We start from the raw sequence: 24,663 nt of genomic DNA on the forward strand, positions 1-24,663 counted from the left end.
GGTCTGAAATTCACATTGTAGGTGCATTCCCACTCTGAGAGAATGTAAAAATAAATTCAGGAAATCACATTGTATGATTTTTAAAGAATTTATTTGTCTTGCACTGCTGAACATAAGTATTTGAACACCAAAGAAACAGCAAGAATTCTGGCTCTCAAAGACCTGTTACTGTGCCTTTAAAAAGTCCACCTCTACTACACTCATTAATCTAACTTAGTAGCACCTGTCTGACCTCTTCAAAGACACCTGTCCACCCCACAGTCAGTCAGACGCCAACTATTACCATGGGCAAGACCAAAGAGCTGTCAAAAGACACCAGAGACAAAATTGTGGACCTCCACAAGGCTGGAAAGGGCTACAGGGCAATTGCTAAGCAGCTTGGTGAAAATAGATCAACTGTTGGAGCAATTGTTAGAAAATGGAAGAGGCTAAAGACGACTGTCAGTCTCCCTTGGACTGGGGCTCCATGCAAGATATCACATCGTGGGGTATCACTGATGATAAGAAAGGTGAGGAATCAGCCCAGAACTATAAGGGAGGAGCTGGTCAATGACACGAAGAGAGCTGGGACCACAGTTTCAAAGGTCACTGTCGGTAGAACACTACACCGTCATCGTTTCAAATCATGCATTGCACGGAAGGTTCCCCTGCTCAAGTCATCACATGTCCAGGCCCGTCTGAAGTTTGCCAATGACCATCTGGATGATCCAGAGGAGGCATGGGAGAAAGTCATGTGATAAAAAATAGCAGTATGACAAGTGCAATACTGCTCACACAAAGTGGTAATTAGAAAATCCAAGCGGAGTAATATGATTAATAATTACAAAATGTTTTATTCGATCACATGGATCATAAGGAGGTTAGACAGAGACATGGTAAACAAGTCATTATAAAATCACTAAGTTAAAAACATTCGGCGTCTCCAGATCTAATAGTTATTCGGCAATCAGGAATCCACATAAGGCAATGAAGTTCCTAACTACTTGATGAAAGAATTTTCATATTTTCCATACGATATCTGCATAGGGAGAACATTCTTCAAAAAATTGTTTTTGGTAACCACCACAATGAATAGAATGACCTCCTGAAATGGAAAACCAGAAAAGAAAGGATCATAGTAGAGGGAACAAAAAATAGGATATATGCACTAACCATAAGCAATAACAAAGTAACCCCATATCAGGTATATATGTTATTCCATTACCTTCTCATAAGCAAAGTAAGCCTAAGAAAGTCATGTGGTCAGATGAGACCAAACTAGAACCTTTTGGTCTAAACTTCACTCGTCATGTTTGGAGGAAAAAGAAGGATGCGTTGCATCCCAAGAACACCATCCCTACTGTGAAGCATGGGGGTGGTAACATCATGCTTTGGGGGTGCTTTTCTGTGAAGGGGACGACTGCACTGTATTAAGGAGAGGATGAATGTGGCCTTTTATTGTAAGATTTTGAGCAACAACCTCCTTTCCTCAGTCAGAGCATTGAAGATGGGTCGTGGCTGGGTCTTCCAACATGACAACGAACCGAAGCACACAGCCAGGATAACCAAGGAGTGGCTCCGTAAGAAGCATATCAAGGTTCTGGAGTGGCCTAGCTTGTAAAGGGACCAAAAGTAATGGGACAATTGGCTTTTCAGCTGTTCCATGGCCAGGTGTGTGTTAGTCCCTCATTATCCCAATTACAGTGAGCAGATAAAAGGTCCAGAGTTCATTTCAAGTGTGCTATTTGCATTTGAAATCTGTTGCTGTCAATTCTCAAGATGAGATCCAAAGAGCTGTCACTATCAGTGAAGCAAGCCATCATTAGGCTGAAAAAAACAAAACAAACCCATCAGAGAGATAGCAAAAACATTAAGCATGGCCAAAACAACTGCTTGGAACATTCTTAAAAAGAAGGAACGCACCGGTGAGCTCAGCAACACCAAAAGACCCGGAAGACCACGGAAAACAACTGTGGTGAATGACCGAAGAATTCTTTCCCTGGTGAAGAAAACACCCTTCACAACAGTTGGCCAGATCAAGAACACTCTCCAGGAGGTAGGTGTATGTGTGTCAAAGTCAACAATCAAGAGAAGACTTCACCAGAGTGAATACAGAGGGTTGACCACAAGATGTAAACCATTGGTGAGCCTCAAAAACAGGAAGGCCAGATTAGAGTTTGCCAAACGACCTCTAAAAAAGCCTTCACAGTTCTGGAACAACATCCTATGGACAGATGAGACCAAGATCAACTTGTACCAGAGTGATGGGAAGAGAAGAGTATGGAGAAGGAAAGGAACTGCTCATGATCCTAAGCATACCACCTCATCAGTGAAGCATGGTGGTGGTAGTGTCATGGTGTGGGCATGTATGGCTGCCAATGGAACTGGTTTCCTTGTATTTATTGATGATGTGACTGCTGACAAAAGCAGCAGGATGAATTCTGAAGTGTTTCGGGCAATATTATCTGCTCATATTCAGCCAAATGCTTCACAACTCATTGGACGCTGCTTCACAGTGCAGATGGACAATGACCCAAAGCATACTGCAAAAGCAACCAAAGAGTTTTTTAAGGGAAAGAAGTGGAATGTTATGCAATGGCCAAGTCAATCACCTGACCTGAATCCGATTGAGCATGCATTTCACTTGCGGAAGACAAAACTGAAGGCAAAATGCCCCAAGAACAAGCAGGAACTGAAGACAGTTGCAGTAGAGGCCTGGCAGAGCATCACCAGGGATGAAACCCAGCGTCTGGTGATGTCTATGCGTTCCAGACTTCAGGCTGTAATTGACTGCAAAGGATTTGCAACCAAGTATTAAAAAGTGAAAGTTTGATTTATGATTATTATTCTGTCCCATTACTTTTGGCCCCTTAACAAGTGGGGGGCACATATGCAAACTGTTGTAATTCCTACACCGTTCACCTAATTTGGATGTCAAATTAAAGCTGACAGCCTGCAGTTAAAGCATATTTTGTTCGTTTCATTTCAAATCCATTGTAGTGATGTATAGAGCCAAAAATGTTAGAATTGTGTCGATGTCCCAATATTTATGGACCTGACTGTATATCATTTTGTTTGCCTGGTGTCAAGGTAGTGTGTCAGCTATAGACTTGTTTATTGTGAACTAGCACAGATTTTTCCTTTTTTATTTTCAGATATTAAAATACTTGCGTTCATCCCCATTTCACTGTGTGGCCTTGCCAAGAACCACACAACCTTTTTAAAGAAAGTCTTCGCTGAGTCCTCTTCCCTATTGGGCTTACTGATAGGAAGGAATGGGCAGAAGTGCACATGCATAGTGGGAAAAGAAGCTGGCCAGGACATTCCCTTCTCAAAGGCTGTGCAATACTGATTGGGAATGCATAGTTAAAATCCAACTCTAGTAAAACTAAAGATCCTTCCTTGCGGGGGGGTTGAGCCTGCATTGCAAGGGTTAAATGATCATGTTTACTTAACTTTTCTTCTGCTCACCAGCACATGGTGCTCCCCTATGCTCTGGTGATGGAATGTTCCTCAGCTTCCTCATGTCCAATGCAGGGGTCCTGATGCTGGAAGACCTTAAAGTGCAGGAGAGAAGGCCATGCTGGGATCAGCCTAGCAGTGCACAGGAGCCTGCAGGAGCGGAGGATCGGTTAAGTAAAGCTCCCTTTCTTGTTCCCCTAGACCTAAATGAGCAGAATGTAAAACCAAAAAAAATATATATTTATCTTTATCCCTGTCTGGGATTGCTGTCTGTGTTCCCAATGAGGAGATACACCCACTCTGCTTGTATTGTTGACCATACAGAAAGTGATGGGAAAAATCCAAATATTTGAGTTGTCATGGGAACAAGAGGCTCTATACAGTACCTAATTGTTTAAGCCTTTTTATTTAATATCTTTTGTGTGTTTTTTTCCCATTTATGACCAGAAGCTGTATTTTCCTTTTCCTAGATTGTTATACATCAGTGAACATGGCGGAAGGCAATTTTGATCCCTGTGAATGTATCTGCTCCCATAACTATGCAATGCGAAGACTGATTTATCTGGTACGTAGTTCTTAGGCTGATTCTGTTTATTTCTTACAGGTTCATACACAATATAAGGTGAGTGATGATAATGTGTGTTTCTACTGTTTCACACCAACGATGGGGCACTATTCCTCCCCCCCCAATGACCCCAACGATGGGGCACTATTCCTCCCCCCCCCCCCACTGACCCCAACGATGGGGCACTATTCCTCCCCCCCCCCCCACTGACCCCAACGATGGGGCACTATTCCTCCCCCCCACTGACCCCAACGATGGGGCACTATTCCCCCCCCCCCCCACTGACCCCAACGATGGGGCACTATTCCTCCCCCCCCCCCCCCACTGACCCCAACGATGGGGCACTATTCCTCCCCCCCCCCCCACTGACCCCAACGATGGGGCACTATTCCTCCCCCCCCCCCCCCCACTGACCCCAAAGATGGGGCACTATTCCTCCCCCCCCCCCCCCACTGACCCCAACGATGGGGCACTATTCCTCCCCCCCCCCCCACTGACCCCAACGATGGGGCACTATTCCTCCCCCCCCCCCCCCACTGACCCCAACGATGGGGCACTATTCCTCCCCCCCCCCCCCACTGACCCCAACGATGGGGCACTATTCCTCCCCCCCCCACTGACCCCAACGATGGGGCACTATTCCCCCCCCCCCCACTGACCCCAACGATGGGGCACTATTCCTCCCCCCCCCCCCACTGACCCCAACGATGGGGCACTATTCCTCCCCCCCCCACTGACCCCAACGATGGGGCACTATTCCTCCCCCCCCCACTGACCCCAACGATGGGGCACTATTCCTCCCCCCCCCCCCCACTGACCCCAACGATGGGGCACTATTCCTCCCCCCCCCCCCCACTGACCCCAACGATGGGGCACTATTCCTCCCCCCCCCCCCCACTGACCCCAACGATGGGGCACTATTCCTCCCCCCCCACTGACCCCAACGATGGGGCACTATTCCCCCCCCACCCACTGACCCCAACGATGGGGCACTATTCCCCCCCCACCCACTGACCCCAACGATGGGGCACTATTCCTCCCCCCCCCCACTGACCCCAACGATGGGGCACTATTCCTCCCCCCCCCCCACTGACCCCAACGATGGGGCACTATTCCCCCCCCCCACTGACCCCAACGATGGGGCACTATTCCCCCCCCACCCACTGACCCCAACGATGGGGCACTATTCCCCCCCCACCCACTGACCCCAACGATGGGGCACTATTCCCCCCCCACCCACTGACCCCAACGATGGGGCACTATTCCTCCCCCCCCCCCCCACTGACCCCAACGATGGGGCACTATTCCTCCCCCCCCCCCCACTGACCCCAACGATGGGGCACTATTCCTCCCCCCCCCCCCCACTGACCCCAACGATGGGGCACTATTCCTCCCCCCCCCCCCACTGACCCCAACGATGGGGCACTATTCCTCCCCCCCCCCCCCACTGACCCCAACGATGGGGCACTATTCCTCCCCCCCCCCACTGACCCCAACGATGGGGCACTATTCCTCCCCCCCCCCACTGACCCCAACGATGGGGCACTATTCCTCCCCCCCCCCACTGACCCCAACGATGGGGCACTATTCCTCCCCCCCCCCCCCCACTGACCCCAACGATGGGGCACTATTCCTCCCCCCCCCCCCCCACTGACCCCAACGATGGGGCACTATTCCTCCCCCCCCCCCCCACTGACCCCAACGATGGGGCACTATTCCTCCCCCCCCCCCCCACTGACCCCAACGATGGGGCACTATTCCTCCCCCCCCACTGACCCCAACGATGGGGCACTATTCCTCCCCCCCCCCCCCACTGACCCCAACGATGGGGCACTATTCCTCCCACTGACCCCAACGAGGGGCACTATTCCTCCCACTGACACTAACGAGGGGCACTATTCCTCCCACTGACACTGAGGGGCACTATTCCTCCCACTGACACTGAGGGGCACTATTCCACCCACTGACACTGAGGGGCACTATTCCTCCCACTGACACTGAGGGGCACTATTCCTCCCACTGACACTGAGGGGCACTATTCCTCCCACTGACACTGAGGGGCACTATTCCTCCCACTGACACTGAGGGGCACTATTCCTCCCACTGACACTGAGGGGCACTATTCCTCCCACTGACACTGAGGGGCACTATTCCTCCCACTGACACTGAGGGGCACTATTCCTCCCACTGACACCAATGATGGGGCACTATTCCTCCCACTGACACCAATGATGGGGCACTATTCCTCCCACTGACACCAATGATGGGGCACTATTCCTCCCACTGACACCAATGATGGGGCACTATTCCTCCCACTGACACCAATGATGGGGCACTATTCCTCCCACTGACACCAATGATGGGGCACTATTCCTCCCACTGACACCAATGATGGGGCACTATTCCTCCCACTGACACCAATGATGGGGCACTATTCCTCCCACTGACACCAATGATGGGGCACTATTCCTCCCACTGACACCAATGATGGGGCACTATTCCTCCCACTGACACCAATGATGCGGCACTATTCCTCCCACTGACACCAATGATGCGGCACTATTCCTCCCACTGACACCAATGATGGGGCACGTTTCTTCCCACTGACACCAATGATGGGGCACTATTTCGCTCCATAAGACACACTTGCGGGGGAAATGTCTGTGCATCTTATGGAGCGTCCGGCCCAGTATTCCCGCCTCCGTTGTATGTCCGCAGTCTCTGGTCATCTCGTGTACTGTGTCTGCATTTGTTCATAGTTTTTTTTTTTTTTTTTTTTTTTAAACTATAGTCCGGCCCTCCAATGGTCTGAGGGACAGTGAACTGGCCCCCTGTTTAAAAAGTTTGAGGACCCCTGAACTAGAGGTTCTGAAGATTAGTAAAGGCTGCATCAATCAGTTGCTGGTTGCTGCTTAGTGGGGGTGGGGTCAGGGTTACTTTTGCTAAAGTGAAATAAGGCCAAAACCTCCCTTTTTTGACACAATGATGAGGTGTTAGAATCCTTCTGATTTTTTCCTAGCGACCATGGCTAGGGGGAATTTTAAGTATTCCTAAACCCAGGACCCTGCATTCTCTGTATCTGGTCTTCCACAGTACACAGAACATGGAAATTCAATTATTTTAGTAAATATAAACTGCTAAATACCTTTTCTCTTCAGCAGTTAGACCAGTCTTGTGACTTCTATCAGTGTCCAGTAGAGGACTAGTTAAAGCATGTAGGAGGAGTTTTCATTTTGCTCTAGGAGGATGCAGAACCCCTGACTCTGGACAGTGATTGGCCCTGTGCTGATCACATCCACACTTCCAAGAAAAAAACTCTAGCAATACACATCAAACTGAGCATGTGCAGCTTTTCCCCATGGCTGTGTTCTCTCAGATATATTGGGGACTGTCGAAGAAGGAGAGTATCAGTAAAGACATGATCAAACAACCGTTTTTACACAATGTAGGGGATTAACCCCTGAGTGAGTGAGTTTCCACAGTGAATATAACAAGCATGCTCTACTGCATATACAGACTGATCTTACTGTTGTGGGTTTAGTAACACGTTAACCACTTCAAGTCCGGACACTTTTACCCCCTTCCTGCCCAGGCCAATTTTCAGCTTTCAGTGCTATCACACTTTGAATGACAATTGCGCGGTCATGCAACACTGTACCCATATGAATTTTTTAGCATTTCTTTGAGACAGATAAAGCTTTATTTTAGTGGTATTTATTCACCACTGGGATTTTAATTTTTTTTGCTATGTAAATGAAATGTCGCAAAATTTTGAAAAACAGTGTTTTTCTTATAAAATTTTGCAAATAAATAATATTTAATCATAAATCTTTGCCAAAATTTATTCTGTTATCTTTTTAGTAAAAAAAAAATAACCCAAATTAGTTTATAACCAAAAAATATAATTTTAAAACATTTTTTTTTTACATTTTTATTTTTTATATTTGTTTTTTTTGACATTTTTACACACTGATTGCTTTTACACCCATAAAGGCTATAAAAGCAATCATTTCTCCTTCTCTCTGGCTGCATTCTTGCAGCCATTGGGAACTACTGTGTGAGTTGTGATTGGTCACAGCTTGTCACATGGTACAAGGCTGTTGTGAATCGCCTTGTACCATGTGACCTCTGTGATCATTCATTCAGATTTCACACGTAGTAAGCAATGATGTCAGAAGTGACAGCTTGCGTACTACTCTTCATGTGATCACTGATTGGTCAATCAGTGATCACATGATCGGGACCTCGCACAGAAATTTTTGGTATTTTAGTTTCAATACCGCTTTAAGCTTGTAGGCAAGTATACTGTGAGCTCAGCTCTCCTTTGGCTGCAGTCTTGGTGTTTGGGGTACAGCTGCTGGCTCCACTCCTACACTAGGCTTCTAGGAATGGTATTTTTTTTCCCCCTATTGGAACGTTCTCATAAAGTGAAATAAGTGCCCTAACCAAGAGATGTTATATTTGTCAACAGATGAAATAACAGAGCTTCTGCAGTAAATTAATTTTACTATAACTTTTCTCTTTTTACAGCTTAGGCAGTCTCAGTCTTTTTGCACAGACACAGAATGCTTTCAAGAAAGTGAGTATACATGTTTGCTGCTGTGTGTCTTCTGATTATTAGTTTTTATAGTGCCACCATTTTGTTTATGATTTTGCCACTTTTTAGAATACTTGCAATCTTTTACACCATGTTTGACCCACTTAATGTGAACTTGTGCTTTGCCCACACAGAGAAAAGCAACAGGTTTCTCTTTAATTCCCCACAGTAACAGAGTAAATGTAATCCTTTTTTTTTTTTCTTCTTTTTTTCATAATATATATTTGACATTTGTCCCCATGTTTAGTGATTGGCCTAGCACTGTCACATGAAGTAAGTCACAAACTCTTCCATTCCTGGAAGTAGGGTTGCGTCGATACCAATACCAAGCATTTGCATGAGTACTTGTGCTCCAATACTAAAAGCAATACTTTTCCATGCTGTGCGATTTGAGCCCATACAAAACGAATGGGCTCAAATCACACTGCAAAGAACTGCAATGCGATTCCTGTCCGAATTACTTGCAGTTTCTCACACCTCATGTGATTCGAAAAACCCACATGTGGGTAACCACATTTGATTCGGACAGGAATTTCACCACATTCCTGTTCAAAATGCATGCAATTCTTTGCAGTGCGATTTGAGCCCATTCATTTTGTATGGGCTCAAATAGCACCACACTGAAAAAACAAAATGAGTATCGGTAATTGGTATCAGCGAGTTATTGGTAATTGGTATCGGCGAGTACTTTATAACAAGTATCAGTACTCATTCTTGAAAATCTGGTATTGGTGCATCCCTACCTGGAAGTATTGCATATTTTCTTCACTCCTGGTGGCTGAACAGAGTAGCAGTGGAGAGAAGGAATGGTAAGTGCTTTTGAGAAGGACACATATTAACACATTCTTTTGTACCTTTTTTTGGTACATTTGTTCCTTATAGACAGGTGATGTATATTGGGCTTCGCATGTGAAGTGTCTGAAGAATAGTCTGAGTTTTAGCCAATCAGTTGCTCATGTTACTGTTGTATGTTAAAGAGAAGTTGATTAATACCTAAACACTTTATACAGAATACCATTTGTGTCTGTACAGATGTTTATATAGGCATCTTTTGTTCAAACTGCTTTTACTTAGTGCAAAATCAGATCATGTAGTGTTTCTTTACATGGTCTTATCTGAGCTTTGTCAGTGACCATACAAGAATTTCTTTTTTCAGGAGGGTGAGATAACAATTCTCCTGACTGTGATCTGTTTTATGGCACTCAACAATAGTGGCTTCACTGCTGCCTTGAATGGTATTCTCCCGGCATCCATTGTGGAGTCTAGAGGTATTTCCTCTTTTTGTCAGATAATGTATAATGTAGTAGATCTTTCATGAATTCATAAAAGCCTGTAGCACATTCTTCACTAGCATGTTAGAAACAAGAAAACGGGGGGGCGGAACCTAACTATGGCGGCAGCGGAGAGCTCGTGGTAGGAGCTCCCGGCCGGAGCCCCTCCGACCGATCCCCCTTTTTTTGACCCACAAAATTCCCCTGAAGTATGGAGCCCTAGAAGCCTGAGACCTACCTCGGACTGGCAGGCTCCCTTGGCTGAGCGGTGGCCCGCGGGAGGAAGAGCTGGGGAATGGAGATCATCTGAGAGAGGTGGGGACGCTGAGTGTGGTTGCCGGGAAACAAGGAGGCGCGGCCAGGACATGTGACCGGCCGCAGTGCATCCCTGGGAGGCGAGGAAGCCAGCCAGCCGGAGGCTGACGGGGAACAGGAGAGATATCGTCCTGTTGGACGACTAGCCACTGTTGGAGCCCTGTGGGGGTGAACTGTGAAGAACTGCCTGCTCAACAAGAAAATGGAGGAAAGTCCTGGAGGGTCCCCCTGAGAGCAAGAGAGTTGACCTGCTGGAGAAATGGAGCCTGGAGCAGTCTCATGAGAGGAGCAGGGAGGGTGAGTGGCTCCGGCTGTGGCCTCAAACATAAAAATTGTGCAGATCTGGGAGAAACTGTATCAAGTTGAAGGAAGGCAGAGAGTGAGAGAAAAGGGGGGGGGGACCCCCAGAGAATATAAAGGAGAAGAACGTAAGGTGTAGGCAAAAACACACAGAAAAGCAAACAGGGCTGGGATCTCTATTTCTATATCATATTGATTTCTTTTCTCTGTGTAAAATTCAAGTTTATGAGACAAAAATAAAAGAAACAGAAGAAATGAAAAAAGTGCAAAGGGAATCGGGCCTAAAGGGACCCAAACGGGTACAATTAAAAAGTACACATCCCAGGGAAACGTGACCCCGGAAAGGCCCCAGAGCAGAAATGACAAAGGAGAATCAGACTTAAGTATGAAAGTAGTCCGAAACAATTAATGGATTTGGATATCAGTAGTCAACAAATATCAGAGACAGAAAAAGATCTACAAATCCCAAATAAAAAAGAGATGACAGAAATGTTTAAAGATCTGGAGAGAACAATAAAGCAAGAAATGGTAAATATTCGGAGTGATCTGGGGCAGCTGTTGTTAAGAGTGGAGGAAACGGAGCAGAAAGTTAAAAACCAGACCCAGATTATTTCCGAATTAGAAAAGAAGATAATTAATATGGAAAAAGTTCAGGAAAAATTGCTGTACAAGGTGGAAATTCAAGAGAATAGAGAGTGAAGGAGAAATATAAGGATAAGAGGGGTACCGGAAAGCCTAAAAGGAGAACTAATGGAAGAGGCGGTTTGTAAAATACTGAACTTTATAACGGGAAACTCTGATATGGAAAAGACTAATATAGAAGGAATCTCTAGAAATGGGAAACTCCAGGGGAACCATGAGAAGGATAGGCCGAGAGACATACTTGTTAAATTTTCTGAGCTGCAGCAAAGGGAAAGAATCTGGAGGAAAACTAAGGGAAAACCAGTAATAAAATATGGAGAAATGGACATCCAAATATATGTGGACTTGTCACTGGAGACTCTCCGAAGGAGGAAAGCTCTGAGGCCTTTTCTGGAGCAGATGAGAAAACAGAAGGTGCAATATAGATGGGGGATACCGGAGTGCTTAACCACTTGCCTACCAGGCACTTATACCCCCTTATTTACCAGGCCAATTTTCAGCTTTCAGCGCTGCCGCACTTTGACAATTGCGCGGTCATGCAACATTGTACCCATATGAAATTGTGATCATTTTTTTCTCACAAATAGAGCTTTCTTTTGGTGGTATTTAATCGCCACTGGGCGCTTTACTTTTTGCGCTATAAATAAAAAAAGTGCAAAAAATTTGAAAAAAAAAAAAGTTTCTTTGTTTCTATTATAACATTTTTCAAACAGGTAATTTTTCTCCTTCACTGATGTGCGTTGATGAGGCGGCACTGATAGGCGGCACTGATGGGCACTGATAGGCAGCACTAAAGGGCACTGATAGGCAGTACTAATGAGGTGGCACGGATAGGCGGCACTAATATGCAGCACTGATAGGCGGCACTGATAGGTGACACTGATGATGGGTACTGATAGACGGCACTGACTGGCACAACCGCTGGGCACTGACTGGTGGCACTGACTGGCAGCACTGCTGGGCAGCACTGCTGGGCGGCACTGGTGGGCGGCACTGGTGGGTGGGCACAGGTGGGTGGCACTGCTGGGCACAGGTGGGTGGCACTGCTGGGCACAGGTGGGTGGCACTGCTGGGCACAGGTGGGTGGCACTGCAGAGTGGCACAGGTGGGTGCACTGCTGGGCACAGGTGGGTGCACTGCTGGGCACAGGTGGGTGATCTGCTGGGCACAGGTGGGCTGAGCTAGTGGGCGCACTGCTGGGCACAGGTGGGCGGAACTTGCGGGTGGCACTGCTGGGCACCGATCATCAGGGCACTGATCATCAGTGCCCTGATGATCGGTGCTGATCCTTGCTCTGACAACTGCCGGTTCTCGGCCGTACTTTCCTCACGATCTGACAGCGTGAGGAAAGTGCAGCCGAGAAGCGGCACTTGCATTTCCCTGTGATCAGCGTGTCATTGGACACCGCTGATCACGTGGTAAAAGGCCGTTGTGATTGGCCTTTTACCACATCACGTGATCAGTTGTGTCCGTAGGACACAGCAATCACGGAGATCGCCAGGTGCGCGCCCCCTGGGGCGCGCAGGAGAGCGCGTTCTGGGGGGACGTTATATGACGTCCACCCAGAACTGGCCGGCCGCAGTGCAGCCGTCATTCGGCTATCTGCGGTCGGCAACTAGTTAATAGGATGGAAAAACGGAATAACAGCCCAATTGAGGTTCCCAGAGGACTTGAGAAATTTTTGCGATAGACTGGAAATGCAGAGAATTGAAATTAATGGATGGGAAGAAGAACACGGGGGAAATAGATTGAGGGGAGGGGTGGAGACGGGTGGAGACTGGTGGAGGGGGGGAGGTAGGGCGGGGGGGGGAGTGGAGGGGAGAGAAGTTTTTTTTTTTTTTGTTTTTTTTCTTCTCTTCTCCCTCCTTGCCCCCACTCCATCACCTGTTTCCTCCCTCACCCCTCTAGCTTAACTCCTTTTCCTCTTCTTTTTGTTAAGTATAAGTAGAAAGGGGGTCAATGGGGAGATCTGGATGGAGGAGAGGCTGTCCATGGGAGGAGTGTAGCCCTAAGGACTATATCAAAGGTGGTATTTCCACAAATGATGGTTAGGCAAAGCGAAGGCCTTTGGGGGAGGGGGGGAGTGATGGCAACGATGCCGGGGGGGGGGGGGGGATGGAAGGGAGGGAGAGGAAAGGGAACGAGGGGAGAGATGGGGGAGGGATAAGGGGGGAGAAAAGGCTAGTGGGATAAAAATGCTCTATAGGAATAAGAAAGAGGAAAGTAAGGAGGAAAAAGGAGTCAGGAGGAAAAGAGTAAGATGGAAGAAATCCAATATATAACCTACAATGTAAAAAGGTTAAGCTGTCCAGGAAAGAGATTTAGGTTATTTAAAGAACTACAACATAGAAAATCTTCAGTGGTATTTCTGCAAGAAACACACCTAGAGATAGAATCGAAGGTTAGATTGAGGACCAGATATTTTCCAACATGGTTTTATGCGGACTCGCCAATCAAAAGAGCAAAAGGAGTTGCTATAGGCTGCGCTAAAAATATAAGGTTTGAGGTTGAGGAGAGATTAACGGATCTGGAGGGTAGGTTTTTATTTTTGAGAGGTAAACTACAGGGAATTGAGTGCACAATAGCAAATATATACAGTCCAAATAAGAAGCCAGAGACATTCATGAGAGAAGTGCTGAAGAGATTGATGGATTTTAAAAGAGGGTGTATGATTGTAGCAGGAGACTTTAACCTCTGTGTGGATCTGCGGATGGACACTAATTCTGGTATGTGGAGAGAGGAAAGCAAGTCCTTGAGAAGGTTAAAGAAACTGATGCATGAGTGTCAACTGGTGGATATCTGGAGAATCAGGAATATGAAGGAGAGAGATTATACTTTCTTTTCGCATGTACATGAGACTTATTCTAGACTAGATTACATATTAGTAGAACATCAAATGATAGAGTTGGTGGGGGAAGTAAAGATAGGAGAAAGCACCCTGTCAGACCATGCCCCGGTTGCAATGAAGCTAAAATGGGGTAGAGAGGAGCGAGAGGGATAGGTGTGGCAGATAAATGAGGCACTCCTTATGGATGAAGAGATTGGTCAAAGAATTGAGAGGGAAATTGAATGGTTTTTTGAAAGAATGAGACAGGGGATGTGTCGGTTGCAACGGTGTGGAAAGCACATAAAGCAGAGGTTCTCAACCTGTGGGTCGCGACCCCTTTGGGGGTCGAAGGACCCTTTCACAGGGGTCGCCTAAGACCATCGGAAAACACATATTTCCGATGGTCTTAGGAACCGAGACACCGCTCCTCTATCCGTCTCCAGGTGTGGGTGGGATGACATGCCGCCCCTGTCATCTGGACACACCCCCGGGATCAATCCTCGCCGGTGATTGGCCACCGGAACTGTAGCTCAGGAGAGGCACACAGGCAGCCAATCACCGGCGAGGAGGTGGAGAGGAGGAGCCGAGCGGCACCGCGAAGATCGAGCGAGTGAAGAGGAGGAGAGCGGCCGGAGAAGGAAGACAGCTGACCGGTAAGTGTCTGTACCATGGGAGAGGGAGGGAGCAAGCGAGCCCAGGCTGGAGCAGGGGTCAGCAAGGTAAGTATCATTGGTGTCAGTGGGAGGAATAGTGCCCAATCATTGGTGTCACTAATACCAACGATGGGGCACTATTCCTCCCCCCACTGGCACCAACGATGGGGCACTATTGCTCCCCCCACTGGCACCAACGATGGGGCACTATTGCTCCCCCCACTGGCACCAACGATGGGGCACTATTGCTCCCCCCACTGACACCAATGACGTGGCACTACTCCTCCCACTGCAAAATTACAGTTATGAAGTAGCAACGAAAATAATTTTATGGTTGGGGGTCACCACAACATGAGGAACTGTATTAAAGGGTCGCGGCATTAGGAAGGTGGAGAACCACTGACATAAAGCCTACATCAGAGGTCTTCTCATTGCAATGGGGGCAAAAAAGAAAAAAGAAAGGAGAGAAAAGATAAACAGATTATTAAATGAAATATATGATCTTGGAACAGGTGCACAAAAGGGAAAGATCTAAGGAGATAATGCAGCTGTTAATAAAGAAGAAAGAAGAATTAGAGAATGTAATGGAGGAAGAAAAAAGAAGAGTCTTCATTAAAATAACATGTGAAAGGTATAGATGGGGAGATAGGCCGGGAAAGTATTTAATGAGAACTTTAAGAAAGAAGAAAAATAGAAATTATATTGAGAAAATAAGAAATCCCAAGGGGGAATTTGTACACTCAACCAAGGATATTGCCAGAGTATTTAAAGAGTATTATAATGGGCTGTATAATATCATACCCCAGGACATGTTTAAGAAAACGAAAACAGTAAATAGAGGGAAAAGAAAGATATACCTAGAGGACGCAGGCCTACTGAAATTAAGAGAAATACAACTGAACTCTTTAGAGGAAGAAATAACTTCAGAGGAAATAGAAATAGCGTTAAAAAGCATGGCGGGAGGGAAAAGTCCGGGTCCGGACAGATATATGGTTAAATATTATAAAAAATATAAAGAGCTTTTAATACCCAAGATGATCTATATGAACGCCTTGGGGAATGGGATGGAGATGAGGGGAGAATCTTTACAGGCTAATATAGTACTGATACAGAAGGAAGATAAAGACCCCTCGCAATGTGCAAGTTATCGACCAATAGCGCTATTGAATGTAGACACTAAAATATTTGCAAAGGGGCTGGCAAATAGACTAAAAGAACTGATGCCAGAGTGGATACACAGAGATCAGGTGGGGTTTGTCCTGGGAAGAGAGGGTAGAGATAATGCTCTGAGATCACTGTTGCTCATCCAGGAGGGTAAAAAAGGGAAAACCCCAATGATACTGATGTCGATAGATGCTGAGAAGGCATTCGACAGAGTAAGTTGGGGTTTTATGATGGATACCCTGGAAGCGTTAGGACTGGGAGACAGAATGAGAGGGTGGATTGGAGAGTTTTATATAGAGGGCCTACCGCTACCATAATGGTAAATGGAGGAAGATCAGAGCATTTTAAGATGTCAAACGGTACAAGACAGGGATGTCCATTGTCTCCATTGTTATATGTGTTATCACTGGAGCCCTTGTTGTCTAGGATTAGGAAGAATATAGATATAAAAGGAATAAAGATAGGAGATAGAGAACATAAGGTAGTGGCGTATGCAGACGATCTGATGTTTTATGTTGGAAACCCCAGAACATCACTTCCAAATTTAATGAAAACACTGAGGGAGTATGGAGAACTGTCGAACCTGAAAATTAACCCGACAAAGACTGAAATCTTAAATATAAACCTTAAAAATAGTGAAAAAGAAAAACTACAAGAGGAATTTCCTTTCCTTTGGAGAGATAAAGAATTAAAATATTTAGGAATAAAACTATCAGCCTCAACTAAGAACCTATATAAAGCCAATTATATAGCATTATTAAATGAGATCAAGGAGGAGCTGAGGAGGGTGGGAAATGGAAATCCATCGTGGATAGGGCGCATAAACCTGATAAAGATGGTAATTGTTCCCAAAGTATTATACAAATTTCAAATGATTCCAATCAAACTCCCAGAGGCAGACCTAGAATAGGTTGAGACGTTGACTAGAAGTAAAGAGAGAGGAGGATTGGGAGTACCATATTTTAGGAGATATAGAGCGGGGATTATCGTGAGAATCTTTGACTGGATCCATAATCCGGAGAAAAATTGGGTTAAAATTGATAAAGCACTGAGTGGAATAAGTTTAAGTAAAAGTATTTGGGTACCTGCACAATATACGGAATTAGAGGAGAGCACTAGCATGTACACTCTTAACATTTTAAAAGAATGGGATTTACTACATAGACAAAAGGGGTGGGTTTTTAATTCACAACTAATACCACTTAGGAACACACAATATTTCATCCCGGGCATGGACAGTATAGCAGGGAAATGGATTATAAAACAGGAGGCGCAATTGAGAGACATAATGGTAGGAGAGGAAATCGGGTCATATAAGGATATGGAGGAAAGAATGGGAGAAGTCTTTAATAAGATGGATAGATTAGGATACTACCAACTGAAGTACTTTTTTGAGAGCCTCCCAAAGCCTATAACAACTAGAAAAGACTGGAACCCATTGGCAAAAATACACAAGATATTAATGGAACTTGACACTGACACAAAATTAATGCACATAGAGATATGGGAAGAAAAATAGAGGAAGGGGAGCAGAGGAAAATGCTCACTTTAATTCACGAAAATATTAGTATGAGGGAAGTAGAAATAAACTATAAGTGTTTAAATAGATGGCACATTACCCCTAACGTGGAGCACAAGATGAATACGGAAATGTCACAGATGTGTTGGAGAGGTTGTTGAGAGGTGGGCACGTGGTATCATATGTGGAGGGAGTGTCCAGAAATACAGGTGTGTTGGCGGAGGATAGTTTATTTGATAGGGAAAATTACTAAAATCAATATAGGATTGGATCCAGAACTATGTCTCCTCCATATCTCAGAACTCTCAACGAAAGCTTATAAGAGTTTGGGGATATGGCACTACTTGACTGCAGCAAAGAGTCTGATCCCCAGGTACTGGAAGAAAAGAGAGGTGCCAACCGAGGAGGATTGGATGAGTAGAGTAAATCAGATATCCGGGACAGAAAGATTGTACTATACGTATGAGGACAAGTTGGAGATGTATAATAAAAAATGGAAAGACTGGGAAGAATACAAAGCAAAGGTGAAATATATGAAGAGATAACACCCCTGGAAGTGGGTTTAGAATGGGGTTTAGGAACAATAGAAATATATGGAGTTAACGAGACAAGAGAAAAGGTGGAGCGTGGGAGGGAGTGGGGAGGAGGGGAGGGGATAGGGAGATAGAGGTGGGGGTGTATGGGAGGGGGATGGAAAAGGAAGTTATATATATATATAATTAAATTATATAAGGAGACATTACTGTTTAGATAACTATTTTAATAGAAATGTTGAAATGATTTGTATATGACTTGAAAAATAAATATTTATAAAAAAAAAAAAAAAAAAACAAGAAAACTAACTTGGTCACATAGACTATCCCTGCTTGTCTTGTTTTTATCTTGAGCTAACCTAAAGGAAATTTATCCTTTTATATATATAAATGTATAAGCTGCAATTGCTGATTTTGAAGGAACATACTCCAGGGCTGCTCACCATTTTTCTCCTTAAATATATAATCATATGGGTTTTTATGTGACAAATAATGCAATTCAAAGGTGGAACTGTATCCTCTAGATCAGCATTTCTCAAACTTTTCAACACCGAGGAACCCTCATAATAACTTTCCAGTCTCAGGGAACCCCTGCTAAAAATGACTACAACTCATGATACATGAACTCATGATACATTAGTGTGATGTCAGTGGGAAAAAAATGCTTCTTACACTTGCCACTGGGAAGAATTATTCCCTTATAGATCGCTAAAAAGATCAATGGTGTTAGTGGAAACTTATGTGAGAGGCAGAAATTGCTCAAGGAACCCCGGTAACCTCTGGAGGAACCCTAGGGTTCTATGGAACATTTCCTGAACCTGAGGAAGTCAATAGCCTGTAATCTGTACCTGAACCGGACTGCATTGCTCAGAAATCGCACAGCACTCTTTTTCAATCTGCACTGCCAGTGCAATGGACATACAGTATGTGTACAGGCACCATAGGAAGCAATGTTATTTCACATGTCATGCGTATTGGATGCAGGTCCTCATCTATGTGAATGTGCACTTACAGTGCTGACCCATATGCTTTCTCTCTATTTCACATAACAAAAACACAGCAAAGAAGAGAATTGTGAATGAATGAGGAAATGTGCAAAAAAAATTAATTTGGTGGCCTAGAACAACTCTTCCCTGGTCCAGTCTAATTGCTGAACACTCCCAAAACACACCTGTATTAAGCAGCTCATACATTAGTCCAGTCTTTTGTGTTCAACCAGTGGTTTGAATTAAAAAAACTGACATGATTCCCCCATCCACACATTCCAGGTTGATGGGAAAATCATCCTGCTGAGCTATTGTATTCTGACAGCAGGGAGACTTCTGCACCATCAGAATAGACTGATCAGTTTTGCAGGCTATAGCCTGCAGTGCTGATCCAGCAGAGAAAAGCCACCAGGACTGTTGAGCAGACATGGATCAGAGAATTGACTTGTGTACAACCTCAGTGCCCATACATAGTTTGTAATTTGGCCTATTCCTGCTGAACTGGACGAATTTCAATCCATGTGGGCTGGCTTTATGGACTACTACAGACAAAACTCCTGTGTACACGTCTAAAAATGCAACACACAATAAAAATAGATCTTTGTCCCACCAGAAAGAGATTATCTGTATACATTTGTTTAAAGTACCATGGTAATGTAAATTAAAGTCTCAAGACCAGTTTGTGTTCTGTATCACAGTAGAGTCTTATATATTTGACATATCAAATTTTATTTGATTTATTTAGATTGGTCAGTGATTTGAAGAAATCCTTCTACTAGGCAGAATTTAGTGGTAGTGGTCAGAACTGCAGTCAGTGAAAATGCATCTAAATACCCAAATACCTGGTTGCCTGGCTTTTTTCTTTTTTTTTTTTTCCAATGCCATGGATTTTATTTGTATTTCTTGTTTTAACATCTGCATGTATGAAATAAGTAAACCTTTCAACCAATGTTGACACTTGCAACTAATACAGTATGTTCCAAGCTGATTTAAGACATTGAAAAGGATGGCTTATAGTACAAAGGACAGTCTCAAAAGTATCCAAATATGGGAACCAGCATATAAGTCCAGAGTAGAGCTAGCATAGTCCAGATCAACTTACACATAGAAAAAAAAAATGAAAAGTGACAGCAGAAAAAAAGACCCAATTGGTCCGTTTAGTCAGCCCATTTTTGATAACTTTTTTGTCTGAGCATAGAACTAGGTTTGGCCCGAGCACGTTTGAAGCCTTTTACTGTTGATTGGCTTACTTCCTCTGCTGGACGTTTATTCCAAGTATCAACTACCCTTTCAATAAAATATTACTTTCCAAGATTAGTTTTGAACTTTCCTCCAGTTAGGAAGAGGTAAGAAAATCCCAAAGGAAATAAGACCACATTATAACAAAGCTGAGCTGCGGTCCATTTACAGCATAATGTACTAGGTCCATTGGAAATGCACATAAATATTTCATGCGGTTAATCAGACACAGTGGAAACAGCTTATCCACCTTCTCCAAACTTTATCAAACTTGGAAGCTACTCCTCTGTTGGAGTAAGTGACTTTGTAGAAGAGTAAAGCTGTAATAACTGGGGCCTTTGAGGCTTGTAAGGTCAGTGCTGTGGTCTTTATCCAAGAAAAAAGTATAAGCTTTCTAGCATAGAAAAACAATAAGGTAAGTAGAGTACGGATGGCGCTAAAGTATCCATCAAGTCCAAAAGGTAAACACTTTTCTGGAAGAGGTATGATGGTGATGGATTGAATACAGGCTAAACCAACCCTCCAGTATAGTTGAATATCTGGGCAGTCCCAGAAAATGTGTATAAACTTTCCACGTATGTGCAAACGAATGACTGACCTCTATATATTTTAGCAAATTAACTGGAGTCAGATCTACGTACTTCTGTGCTTGCAGGTTTGACTTCTCCCTACCTGGGGCACCTCATCTCTCCTACCTTTTCTCAGACCTCTTTTGAATTGAATGTAATGGTGGTGTCAGATTTAGTAAACTTTGTTAGCCACTAGAAAATAAATCTTTTCAAGGTGTGCTCAGGAATGTGGAAAGTTCTAGGTGAAGAAGCCAAAACTAGCTATTCCTGTTTTTAAAATGAGAGTTTCTGGTTTTAGGTAGAAGGAGCACATTTTTATTAGTAATTCCACTTACATAGCTCTGAGTAAGCAGATTGATAAATAAATCTTACTTATGTGTTACTTCCTCACCACCACAGGTTTAATTGCTGAGTTCTTCACCTGTAGCTAGCAGGATCCCGAGACAAACAAAACCTGGCCATTTATATCTTTTGTCTCATGTTTGATGCAACCAAGGGTATTGCTGGGTTTGTAAAGGATCTGGGGCACCCCTGGGAAATCTAAGAATGTGTAGCATGGTGGGTGTGGCAGCACTGCGCTGATAGTGGGAGGGGCTTTAAATGTATACACACACACAGTCCATATAACCATGGAATATGCTTTAATTACCATGTCTCGACTCTTTAATTGTGATTTGTGTGTGTGTTTTTGTTTTTGCACACAGAATAAGGACAGAAAACTAACACCTTGTTAGAAACTACTTTAACTTCTTGTTCACCATGTAATGCATATATAAGGCAGCAAGAAAGGTGGGCTTTAAAACCCTGCCATCATACTTATTGTATGTGTCCATGGTGACAGGATGTAGTGTGCTGAGAGCACCCATGCTCCTAGTACGCTGGCAGAGCTGTCAAGAACGGCTCTTGGTAAAACCTTCTGATTGGCCAATCACAGTGGTCACATGATACAGATGCAGCGCTACCTTCCAAGCCTTAGTGGTTCTAAAGTCTCCAGGCTTTTTACCCGCATGCATTCTGTGCATGAAGGTAAAAAACCTGTGTGTAGTAGCCCCCCCTAACACTTACCTGAGCCCCCCTTTTGATCCAGCGGTTCTCTGGGGACTCTCACTCCTCCTGATTGGCTGAGGCAGGAGCCATTGGCTCCTTCTTCTGTCAATCACATCCAGTGAGCTAACTGGGCGGGGCAAAACCACAGCTCTCTGTGTGAATGGACGTGAGTGTGCATGCTTGGATGCCCCCATAGCAAGCTGTTTGCTATGGAGGCATTGACAGGATGGAGGAGCCAAGAGCACTGGGGGGGGCTGCTCTTTGCAAAACCACTGCACACAGCAGGTAAGTATAACATGTTTGTTATTGTTAAGAAAAAAAAGACTTTAGTACCACTTTAAAGAGGTTAAAGGAAAAACATCATTAAAATAGCCAGGGACTATGTAGGCACCTGAAATTGTTGAGAAAACAAACACTGTAATTTTTGTAATTACATACTCCTGACCATAGAGTTAAGGGTTAGCAGTATATAGTATGCAGAGTTCGGATGTAAGGAGTGTCATGTATACAGAGTGAAGTGGTCAGGAGACTATAATGTACAGTTCAAGCACAAATTGCTGAGGCCATAAATATGTAATGTACAACAGTTAAACGATAGGTTCACCTTCTGAACATGTTACACCCGTATTTCAGGACATGTTCAGTATCCCACGCCCTGTCCCCTACACCTCGATAATTCTAACCACTGCAGTCTATATGCTTTGCCATGCATTGCATAAACCTGAGAACTACACTTTTTTATGTTGTGCTATATGTTACATACTCTTTGTCAGTGCTTTCCTCCTGCTGGTCTGTACACTACATACTCCTGACTGCTGAACTCTGTATACTGTGCTATATACAGTGTTGTACACATAAAGGGTACACAAGGCGGGAGTACTTCACATGCTGTTGTCCTTTTAAGAACAAACCCCCCCCCCCCCCCCAAAGAAAAAATAATCTATATTTCATCCACTGCAAAGGAGAATCTTCAGCTCTGCACCCTCTTCCACAACTCATCCCTACCCCACTAGGCACAGCTCTCTTCTGTATGTCTCTTCCACAGCTCCTCTCTGCACTCATCGGCCATTTCATCAACAGCTTGCCCTTCTTTTAAAGAAGCAGTGTATATAGGACTACCTTTTTTCGTTGAATCACATTCTATTACCTGTCACCTAGGCTTTAGCAGGTGTTCAGACATTAAAGTGTTCCTAAACCCACAACTGTAAAATTAGTCTGTATATGCAGTAAAGAATGCTTGTTATACTCACTGTGGAACCGAAGGGGTTATTCCTCCACATTTTGAAAAAGGCTGTTTGATTCTGTCTTCTCTGATCCTCCCCTTCTACTGTCCTCAATATATCTCCTGATAGAACAGAGCCTTGGGGGCAAGCTGCACATGCTCAGTTTTGTGTGTATTGTTTGAGTTTTTTTCTTTTTCTTGGGAGAGTGCATGTGATCAGCACAGGGCCAATCAACACTGTCCAGACAGAGCGTCAGGGATCCTGCAGTCTAATAGGGGAGAATAAAATCTCCTAAAAGCTGTAACCAGTGCTCTGCTGGACACTGTCACAAGACTGCTCTAATTGTTGATGAGAAAAGGTATTTAGCAGTTTATATTTACTAAAATAATTGCACTTCCATGTACTGTGGTAGAGCAGATATAGTGAACGCCGGGTCCAGAGTTTAGTAACACTTTACGGTATGAACTGACAACCCTTATAGCAAAAAGTCTTCAGTGTGCTGCAGAGCATTGCATCAATCTGACTCAGCCAAAGCAACCATTTTTCATATGAATCGTACAGAGGGAGAGCGGCTCAGCTAATGTGACCCCAGTGCTGAGGGGGACGTACAAGGACATTGGTGGCTGGACTACATGGTGCACAAGTTGTATACAATGAAATGGTGTTGCTTTGTGTAAATTAAAAGCAGGTTTAATCTTCCTGCTGGCTTGTACACCATTTTTGGACAATTTGGGGTGATTTATAGGCATTTTGTCATGGTGTCCCTGAAGAACCAAGAAGGCACCCTGGTTGAAGATGGCAGATGGAACAGTCTTTTTTCAAACACTCTCAAATATGAGATTTTCCTGCTGTGAGGCATAGAAGAGAAAAATAGATGGGTCAGTATGTTAACAAAGGACAATTTTTCAGTGCCCAGCCTTGCAACAGCAGCAAATTATAGCTTGATTTTACTATGGTAAAGGGCAATCTTTTGAACAATTTTACTTGCCAAATACTGTGTATGTACAGTATATTTCCTAAAACTGGAGAGTGCAAAATCTGGTGCATCTGTGCATGGTAGCCAATCTGCTTCTGACGTCAGCTTGTTCAGTTAACCTCCTTAGCGGTATTCCCAAGTGTAGCTCGGGGTAAATTTCTATACCAAAAGCGGTAACCCCGAGCTACACTCGGGCTTACCATGCGGCGCTGTTCTGGGGGTCCCTGCAGCACTTACCTTGTCCTTCGCTCCTGCGATGTGTCCCCTGCAGCGTCCCCAGCCATCTCCTCCGGCCGATGCCGGCATCCGGCTTCTGTGTTCCGGTCCCTGTGACGTCGGGACGTACGTGCGCCGGAACCGGCGGGAAATTTGAAATTTTTAAAAAATGTCATTTTTGCTGTCATTGCTGTTTCAATGCATTTCACATACATTTTGTCCCGAGTGCTTTCTCCTGTGCCCTGCCTGCATTTTGAATGTTCTTTCTGCCTGGAAACTGAGAAAAGTCCATGGCGTCCAAAAAGCGTCCCTTTACGTCAAAAGCGGTTTTAGAGCAGCGATAGTAAATCAGAACCACTTGCAGAATTGAGTGATAATGATTTGTGGGGAAATTCGTCATCAGACACTGAAAACGATTTTGCGACTTTGATCAGCGATGTGCAAATTTGCCTCTGTATTTCAAATTTCAGTGTTTTTGGTTTGATTATATTATTGAATTAAATTTATTATTATTATATTATTATTTTTTATGATTATTTATTAAATTATAATTTATGATTTCGTGTTTCAAATTTTATCA

The 24,663-nt window shown here is 44.4% G+C and overlaps 1 protein-coding gene across 1 annotated transcript in view; it reads left to right on the plus strand.

Moving 5' to 3' along the window:
* The window catches only part of SMIM14 (small integral membrane protein 14), a 56,405-nt gene that overhangs the window by 20,250 nt on the left and 11,492 nt on the right, over positions 1 to 24,663 (plus strand). Inside the window, exons 2-3 of the mRNA XM_089654030.1 lie at positions 3,912 to 4,006; positions 8,537 to 8,585. Of these exons, the coding sequence (XP_089510156.1) occupies positions 3,932 to 4,006; positions 8,537 to 8,585 (124 nt within the window). The 5' untranslated portion in view covers positions 3,912 to 3,931. The remainder of the gene's footprint in view (positions 1 to 3,911; positions 4,007 to 8,536; positions 8,586 to 24,663) is intronic.

This window comes from Staurois parvus, unplaced genomic scaffold, assembly GCF_062004578.1.
Source record: "Staurois parvus isolate SC_StPar_1 unplaced genomic scaffold, SC_StPar_1.0 ptg000734l, whole genome shotgun sequence".
NCBI classification, from domain to species: Eukaryota; Metazoa; Chordata; class Amphibia; order Anura; family Ranidae; genus Staurois; species Staurois parvus.